The 21347-nt window shown below is 49.9% G+C and overlaps 2 protein-coding genes across 2 annotated transcripts in view; one reads left to right on the top strand and one right to left on the bottom strand.

The window, feature by feature from the left end:
- Positions 1 to 7628, bottom strand: part of LOC134010814 (ubiquitin carboxyl-terminal hydrolase 24-like) — an 8113-nt gene extending 485 nt beyond the window's left edge. Inside the window, exons 1-7 of the mRNA XM_062450097.1 lie at positions 6921 to 7628; positions 3524 to 3692; positions 2096 to 2163; positions 1795 to 1938; positions 1389 to 1511; positions 629 to 664; positions 380 to 445 (exon numbers count right to left, since the gene is read on the bottom strand). Coding sequence (XP_062306081.1) covers positions 380 to 445; positions 629 to 664; positions 1389 to 1511; positions 1795 to 1938; positions 2096 to 2163; positions 3524 to 3692; positions 6921 to 7199 — 885 coding nt within the window. The 5' untranslated portion in view covers positions 7200 to 7628. The remainder of the gene's footprint in view (positions 1 to 379; positions 446 to 628; positions 665 to 1388; positions 1512 to 1794; positions 1939 to 2095; positions 2164 to 3523; positions 3693 to 6920) is intronic.
- An 11-nt stretch (positions 7629 to 7639) lies between these two features.
- Positions 7640 to 10853, top strand: bloc1s2 (biogenesis of lysosomal organelles complex-1, subunit 2). The gene is made up of 5 exons (XM_062450292.1): positions 7640 to 7900; positions 8307 to 8423; positions 8570 to 8689; positions 9490 to 9594; positions 10202 to 10853. Exons 1-5 carry the CDS (start codon positions 7726 to 7728, stop codon positions 10231 to 10233), a joined length of 549 nt encoding a protein of 182 aa, XP_062306276.1. The 5' UTR covers positions 7640 to 7725; the 3' UTR covers positions 10234 to 10853.
- The last annotated feature ends 10494 nt before the right edge of the window (positions 10854 to 21347 follow it).

The raw sequence follows: 21347 nt of genomic DNA, 5'->3' as shown, positions 1-21347 counted from the left end.
CCTGTGGGGATTCAGGCCGGACACTCACTCCAGCACACAGGCACTCTGCTCTGAGTCACAATTCCACACACACGCACACACACTCTCTCTCTCTCTCTTTGGAGGAGGGCAAGAGTGCGTCTCACTGCCCTGTCACCGAGAACAGAGAATCCTGAAGTAAACAAGATGACCTTTCGCCTGGATAAGCCGTCCCAAAGTCTGTCTGTCTAACCCCCCCCCCCCCCCCACACACACACACACTATCCGACTGGGATAACTGTTTCATCAACGACCCCCCTCTCCCTCTGTGAGTCAGCCAGGTCAGTGTACTGGGGGCTGAACAGAGAGAGGAATGTGAGTGTGTGTGTGTGTGTGAGTGTGTGTGTGTTCTTTCTCTTACCCCAATCTCAATCTCCTCTGTGTTGAGCTTGGTCTGGATGGCAGTGAATCCTCCCATCTCCCCAAACTACAGATAGATAAGAGAAAGAGAGAGGGAGGGAGAGAGAGATGAGACAGAGATAATAATGGAGTAAGAAAGAAACAAGAGACAGAAAAGATAGCCTGTGTGTGTGTGTGTGTGTGTGTGTGTGTGTGTGTGTGGGGGGGGTCACTGAGGTATTTACGAGGCGTGGGTTGGTGTTAAACTCACCCGGTTCACCAGGTCTACCAACCAGCCGTGAGGTTCCTGAAACAAACACACACTGTTCAGTCAGAGCATTCACTGTCCAGCTAGGAACACAAACCAAACACACTTCCACGTATGTGCAGACTAATATGAACAACACACACACGCACACACACGCACGCCAGAGCAGGAATTTGAGTCCCCCCCCCCCCTCACAGTTGCTATGTGTCAGTCACACTAAGCACAGCGCCACAGTCTAGTTACACAACACCAGATCAGAGAAGCTCCCATGCACTTCTACCTCACACACTAAACTGGATGTTTACCCTGAAGCCACTTTCACAGAAACACAAATATGCACTAGAGAGTTTACAATTTCTGGGGAAATTGTAGGGTGTGCTTGCTTGCGTCGGTTGCACAGGGGTCCGTTTTTGAATGACATTTTTACAACTATCTCCCAGAAGTTAACGAGCTGCTAAACTAATGTTCTGCTAGAGGTAGTCACGCGAGTTTTCGTGACGTTAGTGACGTAAGTTAGCTTCACTTTTCGCCACAAAAACTTAATTTCCACTTAAACCATGCAACGGAACGTAAATCCCAATAGAAGCAACTTAATGGCTACCAAGACGAAACTTTTGACACCTAGGTTGTGTATGTAGGCCAAATATTGACTGAGTTTTAGGGGGGCAAAAAGAAATAAAAATAATAATAATATATATGTGAGAGAACAAAGGTTGTGCCCTTGCCGAAGGCAAAGCACACCCAATTACACACACAGTGTTACCTTTTGATAGGCGTTGCTCGGGGAGATGGCAAACACGTTCTCCTCTCCAAACACCTCGGCCCAGTTTCTCTGGCAAGCCTTCATCCGGTTCTTGAAGTGGTACTCGTTGTCCGGGTTGAAGGCCTGGGACACACAGCAAGACATGAGAGAACGTCTGTAGAACCATGAGAGAACGTCTGTAGAACACGCCACAGATACGTCTGTAGAACACGCCACAGATACGTCTAGACTATTTGGTGGAGATCGACAGGATATTTCTTCATTTAGCTCTGATCCGAGGGAACAAACAAACAGCGCACATAGTGCAGCAGATAACCTAACGCCAGGAGGGCACAAGAAGTTGTATATGGATCATGGTGTGTGTGTGTGTGTGTGCGTTGTGTGTGTGTGTTGAGTGCTTGCTCACCATGGTCAGGACCCCCATGAGGCCTACAGGTATGGGGTCCTGTTTGACCCTCTCGGCCACCAGCTCCACCAGCAGCATTAACATGTTATAGATCCCCTCATGGATCTCTGTGCCCCACTTATGGACCGCGCTGCTGGTCAGCAGCTAGGAGAGGAGAGGGGGGGAAGGATGGGGTTGGTGACAGACCTCTCACACGCTCTCGCTCTGACGTCTGGTTAGCGCTCCGCGTTGGCGGCGCGTCATCATGTTGATGGGTTTTAGCTGCGTGGCAGCAGTTGGGTTGTATAAATAAACATCTCACCTTTTTGAAGGCCTCGTGCATGCAGCGGTCCATGAAGCGCTTGCAGTTCTCGTCGGCGTCGGCCAGACCTGAGGAAGATGGAGGCAGGGGGGAGGAGACAGGCGGAGGAGACAGGGGGGAGGAGACAGGCGGAGGCAGGGGGGAGGAGACAGGCGGAGGCAGGGGGGAGGAGGCAGACAGATGGAGGCAGGGGGGGAGGAGGCAGGGGGGAGGAGACAGGCGGAGGCAGGGGGGAGGAGACAGGCGGAGGCAGGGGGGAGGAGGCAGACAGATGGAGGCAGGGGGGAGGAGACAGGCGGAGGCAGGGGGGAGGAGACAGGCGGAGGCAGGGGGGAGGAGGCAGACAGATGGAGGCAGGGGGGGAGGAGGCAGGGGGGAGGAGGCAGGGGGAGGAGACAGATGAAGGTAGGGGAGAGGAGACAGGTGGAGGCAGGGGGAGGAGGCAGGGGGGAGGAGACAGGCAGAGGCAGGGGGGAGGAGACAGACGGAGGCAGGGGGGAGGAGGCAGGGAGAGGAGACAGATGGAGGCAGGGGGGAGGACAGGCAGAGGCAGGGGGGAGGAGGCAGGGAGAGGAGACAGATGGAGGCAGGGGGGAGGAGACAGGCGGAGGCAGGGGGGAGGAGACAGGCAGAGGCAGGGGAGAGGAGAAAGACGGAGGCAGGGGGGAGGAGAAAGACGGAGGCAGAGGGGAGGAGACAGATGGAGGCAGGGGGGAGGAGGCAGGGGGAGGAGACAGATGAAGGTAGGGGAGAGGAGACAGGTGGAGGCAGGGGGAGGAGGCAGGGGGGAGGAGACAGGCAGAGGCAGGGGGGAGGAGACGGACGGAGGCAGGGGGGAGGAGGCAGGGAGATGAGACAGATGGAGGCAGGGGGGAGGAGACAGGGAGAGGAGACAGATGGAGGCAGGGGGGAGGAGGCAGGGAGAGGAGACAGATGGAGGCAGGGGGGAGGAGACAGGCAGAGGCAGGGGGGAGGAGACAGGCAGAGGCAGGGGAGAGGAGAAAGACGGAGACAGGGGGGAGGAAAAAGACGGAGGCAGAGGGGAGGAGACAGATGGAGGCAGGGGGGAGGAGACAGGCAGAGGCAGGGGGGAGGAGACAGACAGGTAAACAGCACATCCCTCATCTCTGCTGAGGACTTGGCCACGGGTCCTTAGTCACCTGATGTAGCAACTGTGCCTCGAATAGCATCATATGCGTGAAAAGCTTCCAAACAGATCACACAGAACATTCTTCCTACACACAGTACTAAAAACAAAGAAATCCTTGATGTACATCTAAATTAAACAAACACCAATCCACCAGCAATAAACACCGCCTGCCCACACACACACACAAACCCCTCCAACACACACACACAACCTCTCCAACACACACACACAAAAATGACTAAATGTAAATATGCACAAACCAAAACAAACAATCTTACCAAGTTTGGCGAGGCAGGTGGATGCGACGAGGCACTTTCCCAGCGACTCCTCCCTCTTGTAGGGGATGGACCAGTGATCGGTGAACACTCTGCTCTCCAGCTCATAGAGGTTAGTGGTGGGGAACTCCATGCTGCTTCCGGAGCAGTTCCCATTCTCGTCATTGCTCCTCTGCAACACACAAGGACAAGGCCAGTCAGTCCTGTGGTTATATAGTAACAAGCATTTCAGCAACAAGCTACTCCTGTTTTCCTGTCTAAAATAGACTCTCCAGGCTCTTAGCTAGAGCCTTTAAGTACCAGCTGTATTCCTGTGTGAGGAGTATCTGTGTGTGTGTGTGTGTGTGTGTGTGTGTGTGAGAGCACACGTTTCCTTTGCAGGGTCATGGAGGGCGACGACAGTGCTTCTCCCTCGGAGGAAAAACCGCAGTCATTTTGAAAGTCATCTCCTCTCCTGATCCTTCCCCTCCCTCCCTCCCTCCTCCTGGCCTCGGTGTTTCTACATCCCTTCCTCCCTTCATCCTCTCTTATTGCATATTGCATTTTATTCTCTCTCCTTCAATCTCTTTTTCCCTCTCTTTCCTCCATCCTCTCTCCTTCAATCTCTCCCTTCCTCAATATCAAACACCAGCCAGCCAGCTGAAACAGGCGGGCTAGTCTGCTAAAATGGTTCACTGGCCCACCATCGTGTCACTGGGGTGTACAGAGTGTTATTGCTGTAATACTAGAGCACTGTGTGTATGCATCGTGTCATCCTGGTCCCTGTCTGAAGAACATCGCTTGCCATACAAAATGAACGGACAGAATGACTTATTGAATTATTTACATAGTATTGCAGGCTGGTTACACATTTATGATGCTTGATATGCATATTCATGACATATTAGCTGTGGCAATCAACGTTACGTTAACTCTCTGTGTATGGATGGATGAGCTCAATTTTAGACCGGGCTACGACAATATGAAGTATTTTGTTTCAGGTTTTGATAACCTGCTAGGTTATCACAGTCCATATCCCAGTAAAACCTGATAAGGATACACTCGTCAAAGTAAATACAACGCTTGTTAGAAAAGGATCTCTAAAATATCAGAATACAGTCGCTAACTCAGTCAGGCTATTCATCCATAACTGCATACGGATACAATTATTGATCTACAGGATGCATGGATGGATGGATGGATGGATGGATGGATGGATGGAGAATGGAAGAGGAGGAAATAGCAGAGGGGATAGAACAGCATCAGGTTTCATCCTAGCTTCCCCGTCAGAGGAATGGATAGAGATGGACAACGGCTGGTAGGGACGAGTGCTGCAGTTCCACACTAAGGTTAAAGGTCATTTAGAAGAGAAACGCCACACAGAGTCCCTATCAGAAGTCATTCAGAAGAATCTTTCTGACTCGAGACACAGAACAGGCCTCCTGGGTGTGCCTTCTCTCTGTCTGGATTAGACACTCTTCACCACAGCAGCTGAGTCTTTCGGACACCAGAATCAAATGATGTTGGGAGTGTGCAGAGCTGCTCTGAGGGTCGGTCCCTGTGTGTGTGTGTGTGTGTGTGTGTGTGTGTGTGTGTGCAGGGTGGCAAGGTAACTGAGCCCCTAGTCTGTTACTATGCATCCCACAACCCCTTAGAGATCACTACATTACAGAGACTGCAGAGTGTGTGTGTGTGTGTGTGTGTGTGTGTATGAGAGACTGCAGGGCTATATTTAGGAGGAACATGGGGCCAGAGACCTGTGACATGCCTCTTAAGCACAAACGCAGCAGACAGAGAGAGAGAGAGACAGAACTCCCTGAACTTACTAGACACATGGGAATGAAAGAGGGAAAATATCAAGCCAAACATGCAAAATAAACCAGGGAAGGTAGAGTGTAGGAGAAGGACAAGGAGACAGTGAGAATAGGTAAGAGTAGCAGGGCATTACGTCATTCATCTCAACCTGTGCACGAGGAGATTTAGGATTTAAAAGCCAACTTTCATTCGACCACCTCCTCGTCAGATAAACAGTTGCTTAGGCCGCAGTGGCACATTTCGTTTCGAAACTTAACCGATTACGAGTTGTGACATCCAAGGTATTGCGTAGGACTTCACGGCCAGTGTCCTGGTATCATCTCTCCCTTCGGAGAAGGGCTTTGTTTAGAAGAAACAGGCGTGATGTCACCTTGACAACCAGGCAAACAGGTTGTGTTTCAAAACATGTTGATGTTTATGTACGCTGTGCTCTATCTGGACCTCACCTCTTCAGTTGAGTCATTCCACAGACAGAGGGAAAGGCCTTCGTCATTGTAAGGACTTACAAACTTAAGGGGATCTGGGAAGGTGAACACCAAACTCGCACTTGTCTTGAAGGTGTTTAGTGACTAGGAACACAGAGCCCAAAGCTGTGGAAAGTACATATGAAAATTGTATTTCCTGGCAATGACTGACAGCAATCATACAGCTTTCCTTTGCCCTACCCCCGAGGTAGATCACGACGAGTCTGAATCTGTCCCTTATTACATAATTAATAAAATGTTGAATTAGCTTGTTTGTTAAATGGAGGGGAACGTACATTTCCAGTTCAAACTTTGCTTTTACGACATCGTTTAATATCCTCCTTGGAGTTCCAATGTTAGGATTCCCGTAGTGAGCAAGCTATCAAACTCAAGATGGGTCACATAACTTTAGATCTGCCAATTAGTTTTAGCAATAACAAATCTCAGTCCCTAATTTCACTTTACCGTCAAAAAAGCTTGCTAGCTTTAAGCGCTGGAAAGTATGCTTCTGCTAGCCACCTGACTAACAGCCATCTAGGATACCTCTCTCTGAGTGTAGTGTAATATTCTCTGAGATTACACTTTGGACACTGTTGTTGAGTTAGATAGCTACATTTACACATTGACAACGGGTAGCTAATTAGCTAAATTGTGTAATTGGTTAAAGCTACATGTCCAATGGTTCGCGCCTCGTTCGAATTCCCCTCCCCCAAGCACCAGCGAGCTACTTTGGCGAGATGGCTAGCCAGTCAATCAGAACAGATAGCGAAAGTTAGCTAGGTATTAGCTAACCATCTCACTGGCTGACCGCGAGAGCCACATTAGCTAGCATTAGCATCTAGCTATTTAGCTAGCTAGCCTGGTAGTGTTAAGTGTAAAGTGTCTCTGCACGCATGCTAAAACACTGCATCGCAATGCAAAATGTGCTAATAAACGAGTTATATTCTGAGCTATCGCTTGGCTTTTTATGAATGCATGCAAAGATCTCTGGCAGTAGCTTGCTCAGCGAACGTCGCGTGTTTTCCCTCCCGCTTTGACATCCAGGCTGGGCGCATGCATGAGTATGAGGAATGGGCGAGCCTTACTGACTGAGTTCCCTCAACCTCGTTGAATTGTAAAAACAAGCCCATGTTGAACCTTACCTCGCTATCCACTACATCGTGGTAAGCAGGCGGCGGGTCAAACCCTCCAGTGCCAGTCCGCCCGCTGGTCTCCCCATCACCACTGGAGCCGGGTCCCGGGGCAGGCCCGCTTTCCATCGGCTCATATCCGTACCCAAGTCCGGGGCTTTCATTTGTTAGAAGTGCTACTGCTTCGTTGATATCGTTCTTTGCCAAGCGGAGCGCCTTCCGTATCGCAACAGGGTCTGGAAAGCCCATGCAGAGGAGAGTTGTCATATGTTGTTCCTCTTCGGTCTCCATGATTTCGGTGTTTCGGTATCTCAAAATCTGTTAATAACGGGATGTACAGCACAGCCCTGCAGCCGTGCACGCCGCCATGTTTACAGTCCGCTGTTAGCCTGTCACGATGGATTCCCACTACAGCACTAGACGTTTCCGTGGATGCGTAGTGCGTCACCCTGTCATGCAACTGATCTATTCTATTGTCTTGTTTATTTTTTTTAAATATACAATTTAAGTGGTCCACCTAGCATTTATACGAATTTAAAGATTTCTAGATGTTTACTTGTTGTGGAGGCATGCATGGACGGAAGAGCAGACGGACTGCTACCGAGCAGAGCAAAGATCATAACGCATTTGCTGACTATTTATTGTGAGTCTAAATATTTCTCTAATTCACTCGATGCGGTATTGATCGAACTGTTGATGTTTTCATTGTAGCGGAAACTACAAAAGGCACCTGTCAAAAAGGGTGTGGCGCGAGGGGGAAAGAGGGCGTCACGTTTATTTTCGAGTCATGTGACTCTCTGGCTGACTGACAGGGAAAATGGCTGCCACGGGGGAGGAGGCTGCAGCAATGGACAGTATCTCCAGGGTACCTATGGCCCATCCAACGGCGCTGAACCTAGCTGGGGGCAGCGATACCCAGGCAGAGGCAGCAGCGGCACCGGAGAATGCAACCGAAAGTCTAATACCCGCGCCTAAGAAGCCCAGCACTAACAGTGAGTGTCGCCAGTTAGCTGCGCTTGTAGTATAGCTACCAAGCTAATGCTAGCAGGCTAACAATAAACTGCCCTCCTGACCGCATCCAGTGGCTGCTTGCTTTGCAGCTTAAAATAATACGACGCTTAAAATGGTACAAGATCAGATGATATGCACCCGCTAGCCACAGTATACCATGGCCTAAAGTCAAGAGGACATAGTACTGATATAACTTCACTAAAGTTGTGTTCTTACATTAAAAAATTCGGTGTGTGTGTGTGTGTGTGTGTGTGTGTGTGTGTGTGTGTGTGTGTGTGTGTGTGTGTGTGTGTGTGTGTGTGTGTGTGTGTGTGTGTGTGTGTGTGTGTGTGTGTGTGTGTGTGTGTGTGTGTGTGTGTGTGTGTGTGTGTGTGTGTGTGTGTACAGGTGACGGTGGGGTGGAGACGGCAGAGGAGGCCACCGAGCCAGCCGAACCGGACATTAACGAGCTGTGCACGGACATGTTCGACAAGATGGCTGTGTTTCTACAAGGAGAACTCACAGGTCTGTCTCCAGTCGTGTGTGTGATTCGGTGTAACCCCTAACCAAACAGCCTCCGATCTCTGAGGACTAGCCCTTGGTTGGAGAACAGATCAGAACGCTCAACTTTTTATTTCGTCCCCATCCACTTTTCCGTCCACCATGTCCAGGCACCTGTGAGGACTACCGTCTGCTAGAGAACATGAACAAGCTGACCAGCCTGAAGTACATGGAGATGAAAGACATCAGCATCAACATCAGCCGAAACCTGCAGGACCTAAACAACAAGTGTGAGTCTCTCCCAGAGACCAGACACCCTGCTGTAGCTGAGTCTCTCCCAGAGACCAGACACCCTGCTGTAGCTGAGTCTCTCCCAGAGACCAGACACCCTGCTGTAGCTGAGTCTCTCCCAGAGACCAGACACCCTGCTGTAGTTGAGTCTCTCCCAGAGACCAGACACCCTGCTGTAGCTGAGTCTCTCCCAGAGACCAGACACCCTGCTGTAGCTGAGTCTCTCCCAGAGACCAGACACCCTGCTGTAGCTGAGTCTCTCCCAGAGACCAGACACCCTGCTGTAGCTGAGTCTCTCCCAGAGACCAGACACCCTGCTGTAGCTGAGTCTCTCCCAGATACCAGACACCCTGCTGTAGCTGAGTCTCTCCCAGAGACCAGACACCCTGCTGTAGCTGAGTCTCTCCCAGAGACCAGACACCCTGCTGTAGCTGAGTCTCTCCCAGAGACCAGACACCCTGCTGTAGCTGAGTCTCTCCCAGAGACCAGACACCCTGCTGTAGCTGAGTCTCTCCCAGAGACCAGACACCCTGCTGTAGCTGAGTCTCTCCCAGAGACCAGACACCCTGCTGTAGCTGAGTCTCTCCCAGAGACCAGACACCCTGCTGTAGCTGAGTCTCTCCCAGAGACCAGACACCCTGCTGTAGCTGAGTCTCTCCCAGAGACCAGACACCCTGCTGTAGCACTGACCAAACCAAACGCACCGTTTCACATTCTGTCGGTAAAACCTATGAGGCCGGCATGTGCTCTTGGTCTGCTAGGAGCACATCTGACCGTGTGTGTGTGTTTCTGTGTTCAGACGCCAGTCTGCAGCCGTACTTGGACCAGATCAATCAGATCGAGGAGCAGGTGTCATCCCTGGAGCAGGCTGCCTACAAACTGGATACGTACTCCAAGAAACTAGGTGATACACTTGAAGACGGATACACAGACTGAAAGTCTGACACACACACACACACACACAGATTCACTGGCCTGGCCTCATATTGCAGCTCTATATTTATCCTGGCTGCAAGTGGATACGCGCTCCTTCTTAGCTACTGTCTACCAAGTGATGCAGAATCCCAGACAGGGAGGCTGTGGCTGAACACTTTAGACTCAGTAGTATAATGTTTAGCCTTGTTGTACAATGTAGCAGTTATGTTCGGAGGAGGTGGCTCACTCTAGTCTGTGTGTGTGTGTGTGTGTGTGTGTGTCAGGTGGATGGGGTGGGGGAGGGTATGAGAAGTGTCTGTCATGTGTTACTGGCCCCAGCAGCTAGTGGGCTAATTATAGTCCTGTGTCTAGTCACGTGTCACATTTGCCTATTTCAGCCCCAACAGCAGGTGGCGCTATAAGGCAGCAAACCTGCCCCTGTCTCCAACATGCCGAATCACTGCAACATGTTCCGTTTGATAAACCCGGGTTCGATGGCGTCCACACAGTTGTTTTCTTTTGCCAGTCGGTGTCTGGGCGAGTGAGTTTGTTCCCCGTGACGAGTGTCTCACTGTCCCTCTCTCCTCTCACTCCAGAGGCCAAGTTCAAGAAACTGGAGAAGCGATGATGGAAGGAATAGTTTGGGAGAGGCTGTGCCTCGCAATGCTGCGTACCCCACACCCAGCCAGTCCTTCCTCCTGCCCCCCCCTGTAAGACCAGCAGGGGGAAGACCTCGACTGCGACAGCTAACAGCCAAACACCTGCTGCACGAGGAGTCCCGCAGAGAAGCACACTGCTAGACACAGTCTCTCAGCTTTCAGAAGAGCTCGACCCTCCTGTTGGGTCTTTGAGCTTGACTGACAGGACCAGTGATGCTCACGGCACCTGTGAAGTACGTGTGCATTGATCCATTCACTTGTTTTTTTTTTACTAGTCGCATTCCAGGCCAATAATAGTCTTGCTTTCTAACCCTAGAAAACCAACCTGTTGCCATGTGAAGAATGTCTGCTTGTCTCCTTATTATTTGCCCTGCTAAATACAAGATGGCGTGAGGTTTAAGAGCTGTGAAAGTATTTCTGAGATGTTCCATGAAACATCTGTGTATGCCATTTATATCCTCAGACAACGTAAATCACGCCGTTAAGAAACACTCTTTTATGTAAGTCTTACTTTACTGCAAGGAGCTTTTAATTATCTGTATACTAAATTATGAATTATATTAACATTAAACGCTATTTCTTAAACCAAGTCTAAATCCTTGAAAATGTCCAAGTGAAGCCAGCAGAGGGCAGGCCAGCTCTGTGTGACGGCAGACTGAGAGGTTCCGAGTGTCTGAGAGCGCTGTGACAGAGAACACTCCAGCCGTCAGCGCTAACATGACTTTTGGAGGACAAGCGTCTTGACAACAGTTGAGAGAGCTGCCCTCCCCTTCACTGCCCCCTCTTCCTCCTATCCCTGTCCCCCCCTCTGTTGTTGATTAGCTATCCTAGAGGACCAGAGCTCATCAGATCCCAATGCCAGAGGCAACAGATTATCTGAGCAGATAGGACCTCCTGCAAGGCGTGTGTGTGTGTGTTTGAGCTAATATAATACAGGTCTCTGTCATTAAGCCAGTTTAGGCCCCAAAGCAGGGATAGCTCGTTATTAATACTGTAACATTATTTACCTCTGCACTCTGATCCATCTGGTCCCTCTCTCCTCCTCACTCTCTCCTCCTCCCTCTCTCCTTCCATGGCTTGAAGGCACAATATAAACCCCATGTTTGACCCTCTCCTACCCTCTCAAATCTTTGGGAACTCTGTTAAATGCTTAAAGGTGCTGTTTCGTGAGCGCCTACATGGGGGCCAGGAGGCCAGGGGGCCAGGGGGCCAGGGGGCAGGATAATCCAAGGCATACACACTGACCAGCAAGGCTTACTGAGTAACGCTAAGCAGGCCCACTCTCTCTCTCTGACCAGTTACAATATGCATGAATGGAGAAAGATGCAGGTTAGTATACACTCTCAACATTAACCTGTCAACGGAAGCAATGTGTGTAGTTTGGTCATCGCGCGGTTGAAATGTGGGTCGAATCAGACAGGATCAGTGCTCTCTCTCGCTCTGGTCTCTCTCTGGTCTCTCTCTCTGTGGTCTTTCTCTGGTGTCTCTCTCTCTGGTTTCTATCTGGTTTCTCTCTGTCATTCGGAAGCTCAGTTAAAATACTGTAGATCTGGAGTAGAAAATAGATAAGAGGTGTTTGCAAGGTCTAGCATGACTCGAAACACACACACATATGCTGATAATGAGGCACTAACACGAGTGAGATTCACAATACGTGGAGTAGATCTCAGGTCTTTTATTATACTGTTCACTCATGGCAACACTTAATGAAGAAAGTGGTCCCATGTGCAGTTTAGGGATGTTTGGTGTGTGTGTGTGTGTGTGTGTGTGTGAGAGAGATAAATGTGTTTCTCAGGGAGTTTAAGCCTGTAACCAAGCTCCAGTCATGCCAATAGTGGGAATGATGGTTGCATGGTTTTGGTAACTAAGGACATTTTACACTAGTCATATGACATACATTAAGATTAGGGCATGTGTGTGTAGGGGGCCTTTTAAAATGATATTAAATCACTAGCGATTAAAATGAAATTACAGAGAAAGAAATATATATATTTTTTAACTTAAAGTCAAGTTATCAAAGCCTTTATATGGCACGTTGGCTTAATTCAGCATTAAAACAAAACAGATGTGTAGGATCTGTGTGTGTGTGTGTGTGTGTGAAACCCCTGCGTGCTCTACAACATATACAGTATGTTACTACAGTATGCTCTCTCTTGAAAGTCGCTTTGGATAAAAACGTCTGCTAAATGCATAAATGTAAATGTCTGCTAAATGCATAAATGTACTCAAACTGTCTAGTTCGGGAGGATCACTTTATTCCAGGTGAAGAAACTGCTGCGGGCATCAACATGAGACAGCACATAAAAAGCCCTCAAAGGTGTGCCAACACAGTCTGCATCACCCTCTTTCACAACACCCATCAAATTCTGTTGGTCATGTTCCTCCCTGCCAAGCCAAGAGAGAGAGTGAGAGAGAGACCAGGGTTTGATGTGTTTGGTTCTGCGCCTCTCTTCCTTCTCTTTGTGTAGGTTTTATAATGCTGTGATGTTTTCCTCCATATAAACTCTAATTGAGGGTCTCTCAGCTGGACCCAGCATCCAGCCAGGCCTGTTATAGCCGACTCCTCCACTACAGGCAAACAAACCTCTTCCTTTGATTCCTTGGGCCAATTTGGTGTGTGTTGTTTTAGCTGATGGTGGTAGGGGGTGGGGGGTGGGGGGTTAGTTACTGAGATCTACCTCTGCTGTCCCAAACACAGGCACGCCAAGTCTAAACAAATACGACAATTTATAACACATTGATTATGTAAGAGTTACCCAACAAGTCTCTTTTGGGTTAGAGAGATCCATGGGAATCTGAACTTTAAGGCAAAGTGTCTTTAGTGTATGTGTTCTTTCTATTCATTAGAACAGTCAGACTTGTAACAGAACAAACAGAAATGTCCATTGCGACCACTCCATGTGAGAAAAACATTTGCTGGGTTTGGCCGGTCGACAACAATAGATGTCCGACCGGCACTGTGATTGAGAAACACGGAGAGTGAGTGTAGTAACTGCGTGTGTGTGGCTGTGTGTGTGTGCGTGTGTGGTGGGGGGGGGCAGTGTGCCACACCGCATGGTTGTGTAACTGACAGGCAGGGATGCTGGGATAACTCCCAGGTCGAGGAAAGCGAGGACATTGAACGTCAGTAAAGCTGGGGAGCATTTGTTCTGGCTGTTCGGGGGCCCCTGTTCAGGGTTAAACTTCTCACAGGGTCCAGAACGTCTACAAACACCGTCCTCGTGTTTCAGCCTCACTGACAGTCCGGCGGGGAGGAAATAAACACTGGACAGGAAGTGACCTTTCCCAGCATCCTTTGTGATGAACCGCAATACCAACACATGGCAACGGCGCAGCCCTGACTGAAACCGACCGACCCACTGGAGGTAAAAGGCAGCATGTTACACGTTCCCCTCAAAGCGGTTTGTGGAGCCCTGTGTTGTTTTTCACGGTGAATACGAGCCACGTGTGAGATCTGAGGAGCTGGGTGAAGCTTCACGTTCCCTCGACGACCAAGAGACGCCACATGAGGTCAAGTGGTCCAGCACGCTCACTCCCTTTTCCTGGCTTCTCACACCTTCATCATCATTCTGCTGTCGCTCCCTCCCTACACAGACACACACTTGCACACCTACAGATGTTCATATCCTTGTGAATACCAACCATATGCCTAACCTTCATGTCAAGAACTCTGTGCTTTGAACATTTGACCGGCTCTTTATGAATCCAATCCTTTACGATTATCGTCAAAATTTCCACACTACCAGTTCATTATCACAGGATTAAAGTGGGAGCAAAGGAATGTGTGTGTGTGTGTGTGTGTAAAAGCCGGTTCATAGACAACATGGTGCATGTCTCATTGAAATCTGTCGCTGGTACATTATGGCCATGTTGTTTCCAAGTACTGAACGGTTACATCACTGTTTTGAGGGAGACACTAGCGAGGTCCATTATGGGACGTTGATAATTGGACGTGCCAAAAGAAGAACAGATTACTGCTTTGTTAACGTGTCATATCCTGTACGAGGGTTAGCTCATTTAGAGTTAGTTCATGTGTGTGTGTGTGTGTGTGTGTGTGTGCGCATGAAATATGTGTGCTCATCTGTGTGTGCAAGCATGTGTCCACAAGTGACTCACATCCGCAACTACAGAACAACCATAGCTATTAGTCATTATACTACACAGAACACAGTCTCTAGGCCAGTGAGATCTGAATTCAGTCCTTTCCAAAAGTTGGGTTTGAAGGGAACTGTCAAACATTTCACTACAGTGCTTCCTCTGAGTCTCTGTGAGAGGTCCAACAGAACTTTGAATTGAATTAAAGAACCTCCAGTGAGAAACATGCCATGGTCCCTGCATAATACACAACTACAGCTGGCCTGGAAGAGGGAGAGAGGGAGAGAGGTGGGGGGGGCAGAGAGCGATACCAGGAGAGAGAGAAAGAGATGCGGATAGAGAGACAGCGATAAGTGAGGGAGAGAGTGAGATTGAGAGAGCTGAGAGAAGAGGGTGTGAATGAGGAGAATTGAGAGTGAGTGGAGGAGGATGGAGATTCACAAAGAGGGAGAGTGGAGAGGGGGATGTAGAGAGAAGAGTAGAGAGGGGGATGTAGAGAGAAGAGTAGAGAGGGGGATGTAGAGAGAAAGGGGGCCCTGCAACCAGTTAGACCTGATTTAAAAAACGAACATAATTGAATCAGGCCTGAAACTAAGTGCACCTATTAATAACCTGGCATCTGTTTAGCCCAAATCTGTATAATAACATAACTGGTAGAGTGGTTAACTGCTGTATGTCTAATGGTCTAGGAAGTTCTCCAAACTCCCCCCAATGCATCTCCAGTGTTGCACTGAGCTACGAGCTGCGGCCTGTCCTCATGCACACCAGGGCTGGCCAGGGCAGGCCAGAGCCGCAGGCTGCAATAATATTTGCCATCATTATCAGGAGAACATAAACACCAGTGCACCTGGCTGGGCATGGCCCCGGCCATGCTAGCTTTCTGTCTCTGAGCTGCACGCTAGCGGCTAGCTGCTAGGGCCATGCTAGCTTTCTGTCTCTGAGCTGCACGCTAGCGGCTAGCGGCTAGGGCCATGCTAGCTTTCTGTCTCTGAGCTGCACGCTAGCGGCTAGCTGCTAGGGCCATGCTAGCTTTCTGTATCTGAGCTGCACGCTAACGGCTAGCTGCTAGCGACTAGCGTGGGTCTGGTATTGTTACAGGAGGGCTGGGGTGGGCTCACGGGGTAGGCCCTGTATGATCTCTCTCAGTCAGAAGATGGTCTCCCTTGCCTGGTCTCTCTTTGGTCTCTCTCTGGAGTCCAGTGTTCCAGCCTGGACTTCTGCGTCGACGCTGGCCTAAAATATCTTTTGATGTGTCTGGATTTGCCTGAGGTTGTCCTCTTCACCAGGTCAGTTTAGTGTGTGTGTGTATTTGCAATGGGCCCATCAGGTTAAGTGTAAACACGGCAACGCTCCATGCACAGGGAGCAGCTGGAGACAGGTTAATACCCTTGTGAATCACACGAAACTCAACCCCTTATTTTACCCTCCAAACCCTAACTCTCCCCCGTTTACCCCAGCTCACCCTAACTCCCCCAGCTCCCCCAACTGCCCCCCCCAGCTCCCCCCAGCTCCCCCACAGCTCACCCCAGTTGCCCCCTGCTCACCCCAGTTACCCCCACCTCACCCCAGTTGCCCCCAGCTCACCCCAGGACGGTGAAGACATTCTCTGGAACTCTTTATGCTGTGATTTAGTGTCTTGTTTACCAATAACCAGCTCTCAGTCCTGTGTGCCCTCTGATCAGAGTTACACACGCCCACCCTCCAGGGGCTCCCAGCAGGGGGTGAGAGAGAGCAAGTGTGTGTGTGTGTGTGAGAGAGAGAGTGTGTGAGAGAGAGCAAGTGTGTGTGAGAGAGAGAGAGTGTGTGTGTGTGAGAGAGAGAGAGTGTGTGAGAGAGAGCAAGTGTGTGTGAGAGAGAGAGAGTGTGTGAGAGAGAGAGAGTGTGTGTGAGAGAGAGAGAGTGTGTGAGAGAGAGCAAGTGTGTGTGTGTGTGTGTGTGTGTGTGAGAGAGAGAGAGTGTGTGTGTGTGTGTGAGAGAGAGCAAGTGTGTGTGTGTGTGTGTGTGTGAGAGAGAGAGAGTGTGTGTGTGTGTGTGAGAGAGAGCAAGTGTGTGTGTGTGTGTGTGTGTGTGAGAGAGAGAGTGTGTGTGTGTGTGTGAGAGAGAGCAAGTGTGTGTGTGTGTGTGTGTGTGAGAGAGAGCAAGTGTGTGTGTGTGTGTGTAGAGGTGGAAAGACGGAATGCTACCCGATAACATGAACCTCCCCCCAGGTTTGGAGATACTCTCTCTCCATAATGTACCATCTAACCTGCTCCAGATGTGGCGTGTGGCAGTGTGTGAGAGAGAGTGTGTGTGTGTGAGAGAGAGAGAGTGTGTGAGAGAGAGTGTGTGTGTGTGTGTGTGTGTGAGAGAGAGAGTGTGTGTGTGTGAGAGAGAGAGAGTGTGTGTGAGAGAGAGAGTGTGTGTGTGTGAGAGAGAGAGAGTGTGTGTGAGAGAGAGTGTGTGTGTGTGTGAGAGAGAGAGAGTGTGTGAGAGAGAGTGTGTGTGTGTGTGTGAGAGAGAGAGAGTGTGTGTGTGTGAGAGAGAGAGTGTGTGAGAGAGAGTGCGTGTGAGAGAGAGTGAGTGTGTGTGACACAGAGTGAGTGTGAGAGAGAGTGAGTGTGTGAGATAGAGTGAGTGTGTGTGTGTGTGTGTGTGTGTGTGAGAGAGAGAGAGAGAGAGTGTGTGTGTGTCTCCTCTCATCTCCGGTTCCAGGTCCTCGAGAAGCCCACGTTCTCTCTGCCCTCATGTGGTGGACCAAACACTTCCTGTAAACACACCAGCCTTCCAACTGCACACCACAGACAAAACAACTCTGGTCAGGGCTGTAGAGAATCGAAAAAAGCCAGATGACAGCAAATCAACGCGACATCAACAACAGTAAAAGCACACATTCCGGGAAAAACATTTTGACTGTGAGAAATCTGTTCATTGAAAAGATTCATATTCAAGCTCAGAACCAACTACAGAAGCTCCATTAGAACTCGATTACGCAACATTGTTGTATTCCGGAGAGCGCTGTATGACCAGTACACGGACACTAAACATCCTCGCGATGCTACTTATATCAACCACCAAACTACAAAGAAGAAGGAAATGGCTATTTCCAGACCAGCGCAGGATGACCTTGAGAGTGTGTGTGAGTGTTTATCATATCCCAGTATGTGGTTAATGTGTGTGTGTGTGTGTGTGTGTGTCCATATGGATGGTGAGATCCCTGGGTGTGTCCATCTTGCCACCAGTTGGCCCTCTTATTCCCCTGTGTCACGTCATTTAGCTTCCCCCCTTTGTCTCCATACTCAGGAGGAACTTTCTAAAAGCGTCTTGTTGTTTAAACATTCACAACAACCCTCTTCCCCTAGGGGCGAGCCGGGGAGAATGCATTTGTGTGAACGTGTGTGTCTGTGTGTGTGTGAGAGTGAGTGTATGAGTTATTGATAGTCTATAAAGTCCTGAAAACAGGAAGTGTAAGGATGCATGAAGAGGATGCTGAAGGGCGTGTGTCTTCCTCTGCGGTATTATAAATAGTAATTCACACTGTGGATGACACAGGGGTTCTCTTGTGATTGACAGGTCTGTTTAGTCTCCCACACAAGCACAGGTGTGTAAACAGTAAATGAGCACCTCCATGCTCTTGTTTACGTGTGTACTTCTGACAGACGATCTTGTAACCACCACGTCCCTCCAGCCCCAACAGCCCCCTGTCCCAGACGACTGTCGCCCCCACAACGCCTCTCAGGGGGTCCTGAGGAATGTCCTGGTGAGGGGATGATGGGACGAACTCATAGGCGGAAATCCCAGGGGGGGACAGGGGGGACATGGCCCCCCCATCCTGGGAAAAATAGGATTTGTTCTCCCCAATAAATCACTGTAAACATAAGGAAATGTAAATAATATTAATAATATACATTTAACTTATTACAATGTAGGTGTCCCCCTCAGGAATTGCTCTTGAGAAAATGTCATATAATTGTCCCCCCCAAAATTGATAGCAGACTTTCGCCACTGGACGTTACTCACAGTTCTCTTCAGAACCGTCGTCAATGTGTTTGCAGTGGCCAGCCCCCTGGATTGAGAAGCTTCTAAAACGTTTCATTGGATTTTTTTTCACAAATGACTGCTTTCCAGTCACACCAACACAAGCCCTCGTCCACACACTGGTGTTGAGTAGAAGGCTGTCTGTTCCCTGCCTCAGAGGAAGGTGTTTGCGGCCCAGCAAAATAAGAAGGTTCCAGAAAACACCCCTTCCTCTCCGTGGACGGGACAACAATGGAGGTCTGGACCGGAGATTCAGAACCCGAGAGGAGCAGCATCCGGGTCAGAACACTGCGGGGGAGACCCCTGGCCCGCACCCAGCCCCCTGGAGGGAATATCTCAGTCAGAGCTGATTACTAATCCAGACGGCTGCTGTGAATACACGTGTGTGTGTGTGCGCGTGTTTGGAGCACGCACCTGAAATGATAGGTTTTTCACATCTCGATTCAGGGGAGAAGCCTTACCCTATCCCCGACAAACCGTACAGTCATATCTGATGTTAGAGCTGAACCGGAAGTTCACTCAGTCAATCCGCAAGTCCGTCTGTGATAGCGTGTGATACAGTGTGACGCCAGTCTCCATGAGCACCCAGAGAATCAGTCTGACCTGATCTCCAGCAGCAACAAGATGGCAGTAGGTTCATACAGTATCCTCGTCCTGACCGAGGTGTGGTTGGGATGGGGTTGCAAAACGAATAACAATAGAAAAACAATAGGACAATATTAATCTTCCCTCCCTCCCTCCCTCCCTCCCTCCCTCCCTCCCTCCCTCCCTCCCTCCCTCCCTCCCTCCCTCTCTCCCCTCTTCTCTCCTGTAGACCCTTGAGCTCCTCAGAATCTTGGCTCAGATCACATCAGGAAATTCTATTTCCACTAAGGCTCTTCCAACTTTGTTCCTCAGGAAGAGTATCGGACTCTGTCAGTTCTATATACAGGCCACTGTGTGTGTGTGTGTGTATGATCCGGTGACACAATCTAAAACAGCACCGTCAGAGACTGTGCCAGGAGTCAGACTGGCACCAGATCTGTCTCTGTTACTCTCTGCTGAAAAACATGCACACATGAACACACACACACACACACAGCCCAGGGGCAACAGGAGCCAACCCCACTGACAGACAAACTCTCACACAAGGGCATCTCAGAACGTAAAGAACACGAGAAGACCAGATGTAGAGGAGGGGATGGGGAAAAATTGGAAGGAGCGAGAGAGGGAAAGTTGAAGGATATCAAAAGCGAGGGAGAGAAAAGCGAGCCTCTTCAGAGCTGAGCCCCTCAGAGGGGTTACAGACGTCTACGGTGCTTCTCGGGGGTTGAGGACACAGAGTGGAGCTTGTAGTTCTCATGAAGTTCAGTTGTTTGTCTGTGTGTAGGCACAGCGTGTGGATGTGTGGGGCAGGGTTAAGGGTCGGTAGGGTTTGCATGCCGAGCGTTGACCATAAACGTTTTGGCTCAGGTGCATGTGGACGACGTTTTGATTTACAGGAGAACGCTAACTCTAAAAACTCCCCAAGAAACCACAAACACACATCTGAAGTCAGGTCTGAAGAGAGACCGTACCTTGTCATTCGACCTGTGTCCCTGTGTCCCAGCACTCCAGGAGGAGAAGATGGTCAGGTGGGAGTCAGGGAGTCAGGTGGCTGAGCGGTTAGAGAATCGGGCTAGTAATCTGAAGGTTGCCAGTTCGATTCCTGGCCGTGCCAAATGACGTTGTGTCCTTGGGCAAGGCACTTCACCCTACTTGCCTCAGGGAGAATGTCCCTGTATTTACTGTAAGTCGCTCTGGATAAGAGCATCTGCTAAATGACTAAATGTAAATGTAAACTACTGCTGAAACCGTACAACTATCGTGACAAACACATGCACAAAAGCACAAGCAAACTTCAGGAAAACAGCATCTGGTAAAAACACCATCACTTCTGAGCTCTGATAACATCAGGCCCTGACCCAATCTTACACACACACACACACACACACACACACACACACACACACACACACACACGGTTGCAATCTCCCGCCCACAACCTATAAACACATGCAGTTCATTGCCTTTGATCATTCCGGAGAACAAAAAGTCAAACTAATGACTTAACAACAGAAACACGTCATTACCAAATGTTCTCTTGTTCAGACCTGACAGTCTGCTACTCATTACTGTGGTACAGAGAGTCACACATGGACAACGTGTCCAGGAACATGCTCTCTGGCCGCCGTGCTGCCAAAGGCAACCTCTCACGGAACGCCTGAGAGAGCAAGGGCGGCCTCCCAGAATGCATCTGTCCGCCTGTCGGCCTTCATCTGTCTCGATCGTGCCGTCCCCGTTGTTTGTTAGCGTCGGATGCTCAGTCAACATGCCCGGAATCACACTTCCAACTCTGAGGGGTCAGAATGTGTTCCATGTGGAGGGTTCTGGACGTTCCGGCCGTTCCGTCGGTGCGCCAGAGAGTTCCGAACAGGTCTGAGAGTTCTCATTGTGATCATCCCACGTCAGAGACTTTAGGGTCGAACGGTCTTTTTTCACCCCCTGTGTCTTTCACCTGAGATATGGGGTCAGGGTTAAAAATGGACAAGGTTTACTGTGATGTTGTTCCTGCCTGAGGCGGCTTTAGACTGATGCTTCAGGGAAGGGGGGGGGGGCAGAGGAAGGGGAAGGGGGGAGGGGGGGGTGATGGCTGCAGACAGGTTGTCTTTTCCAGTAAAGCATTAGGTGCTGAAGTCTGTTTGTGAGCCTACTGAGTGTTTATCAGTGTGTGTCTCCATGTGCTTGTGTTAAACGCGTGTGCGTGTGTGTGCGCAGTGCGTCGGTGTGTGTGCGCAGTGGGTCGGTGTGTGTGCGCGCAGTGGGTCGGTGTGTGTGCGTGTGTGTGCGCAGTGCGTCGGTGTGTGCGCGCGAGGAAAGCGGCGCGACTGCGGGGTCAGGGGACTGACGTCAGCGCCTCGGCCCTGTTTGACAGAGAGGATTTCCTGCGGGCCTG

The sequence above is a fragment of the Osmerus eperlanus genome, chromosome 24, assembly GCF_963692335.1.
Source record: "Osmerus eperlanus chromosome 24, fOsmEpe2.1, whole genome shotgun sequence".
Taxonomy (NCBI): domain Eukaryota; kingdom Metazoa; phylum Chordata; class Actinopteri; order Osmeriformes; family Osmeridae; genus Osmerus; species Osmerus eperlanus.
This window is presented reverse-complemented; position numbering and strand designations above follow the sequence as displayed.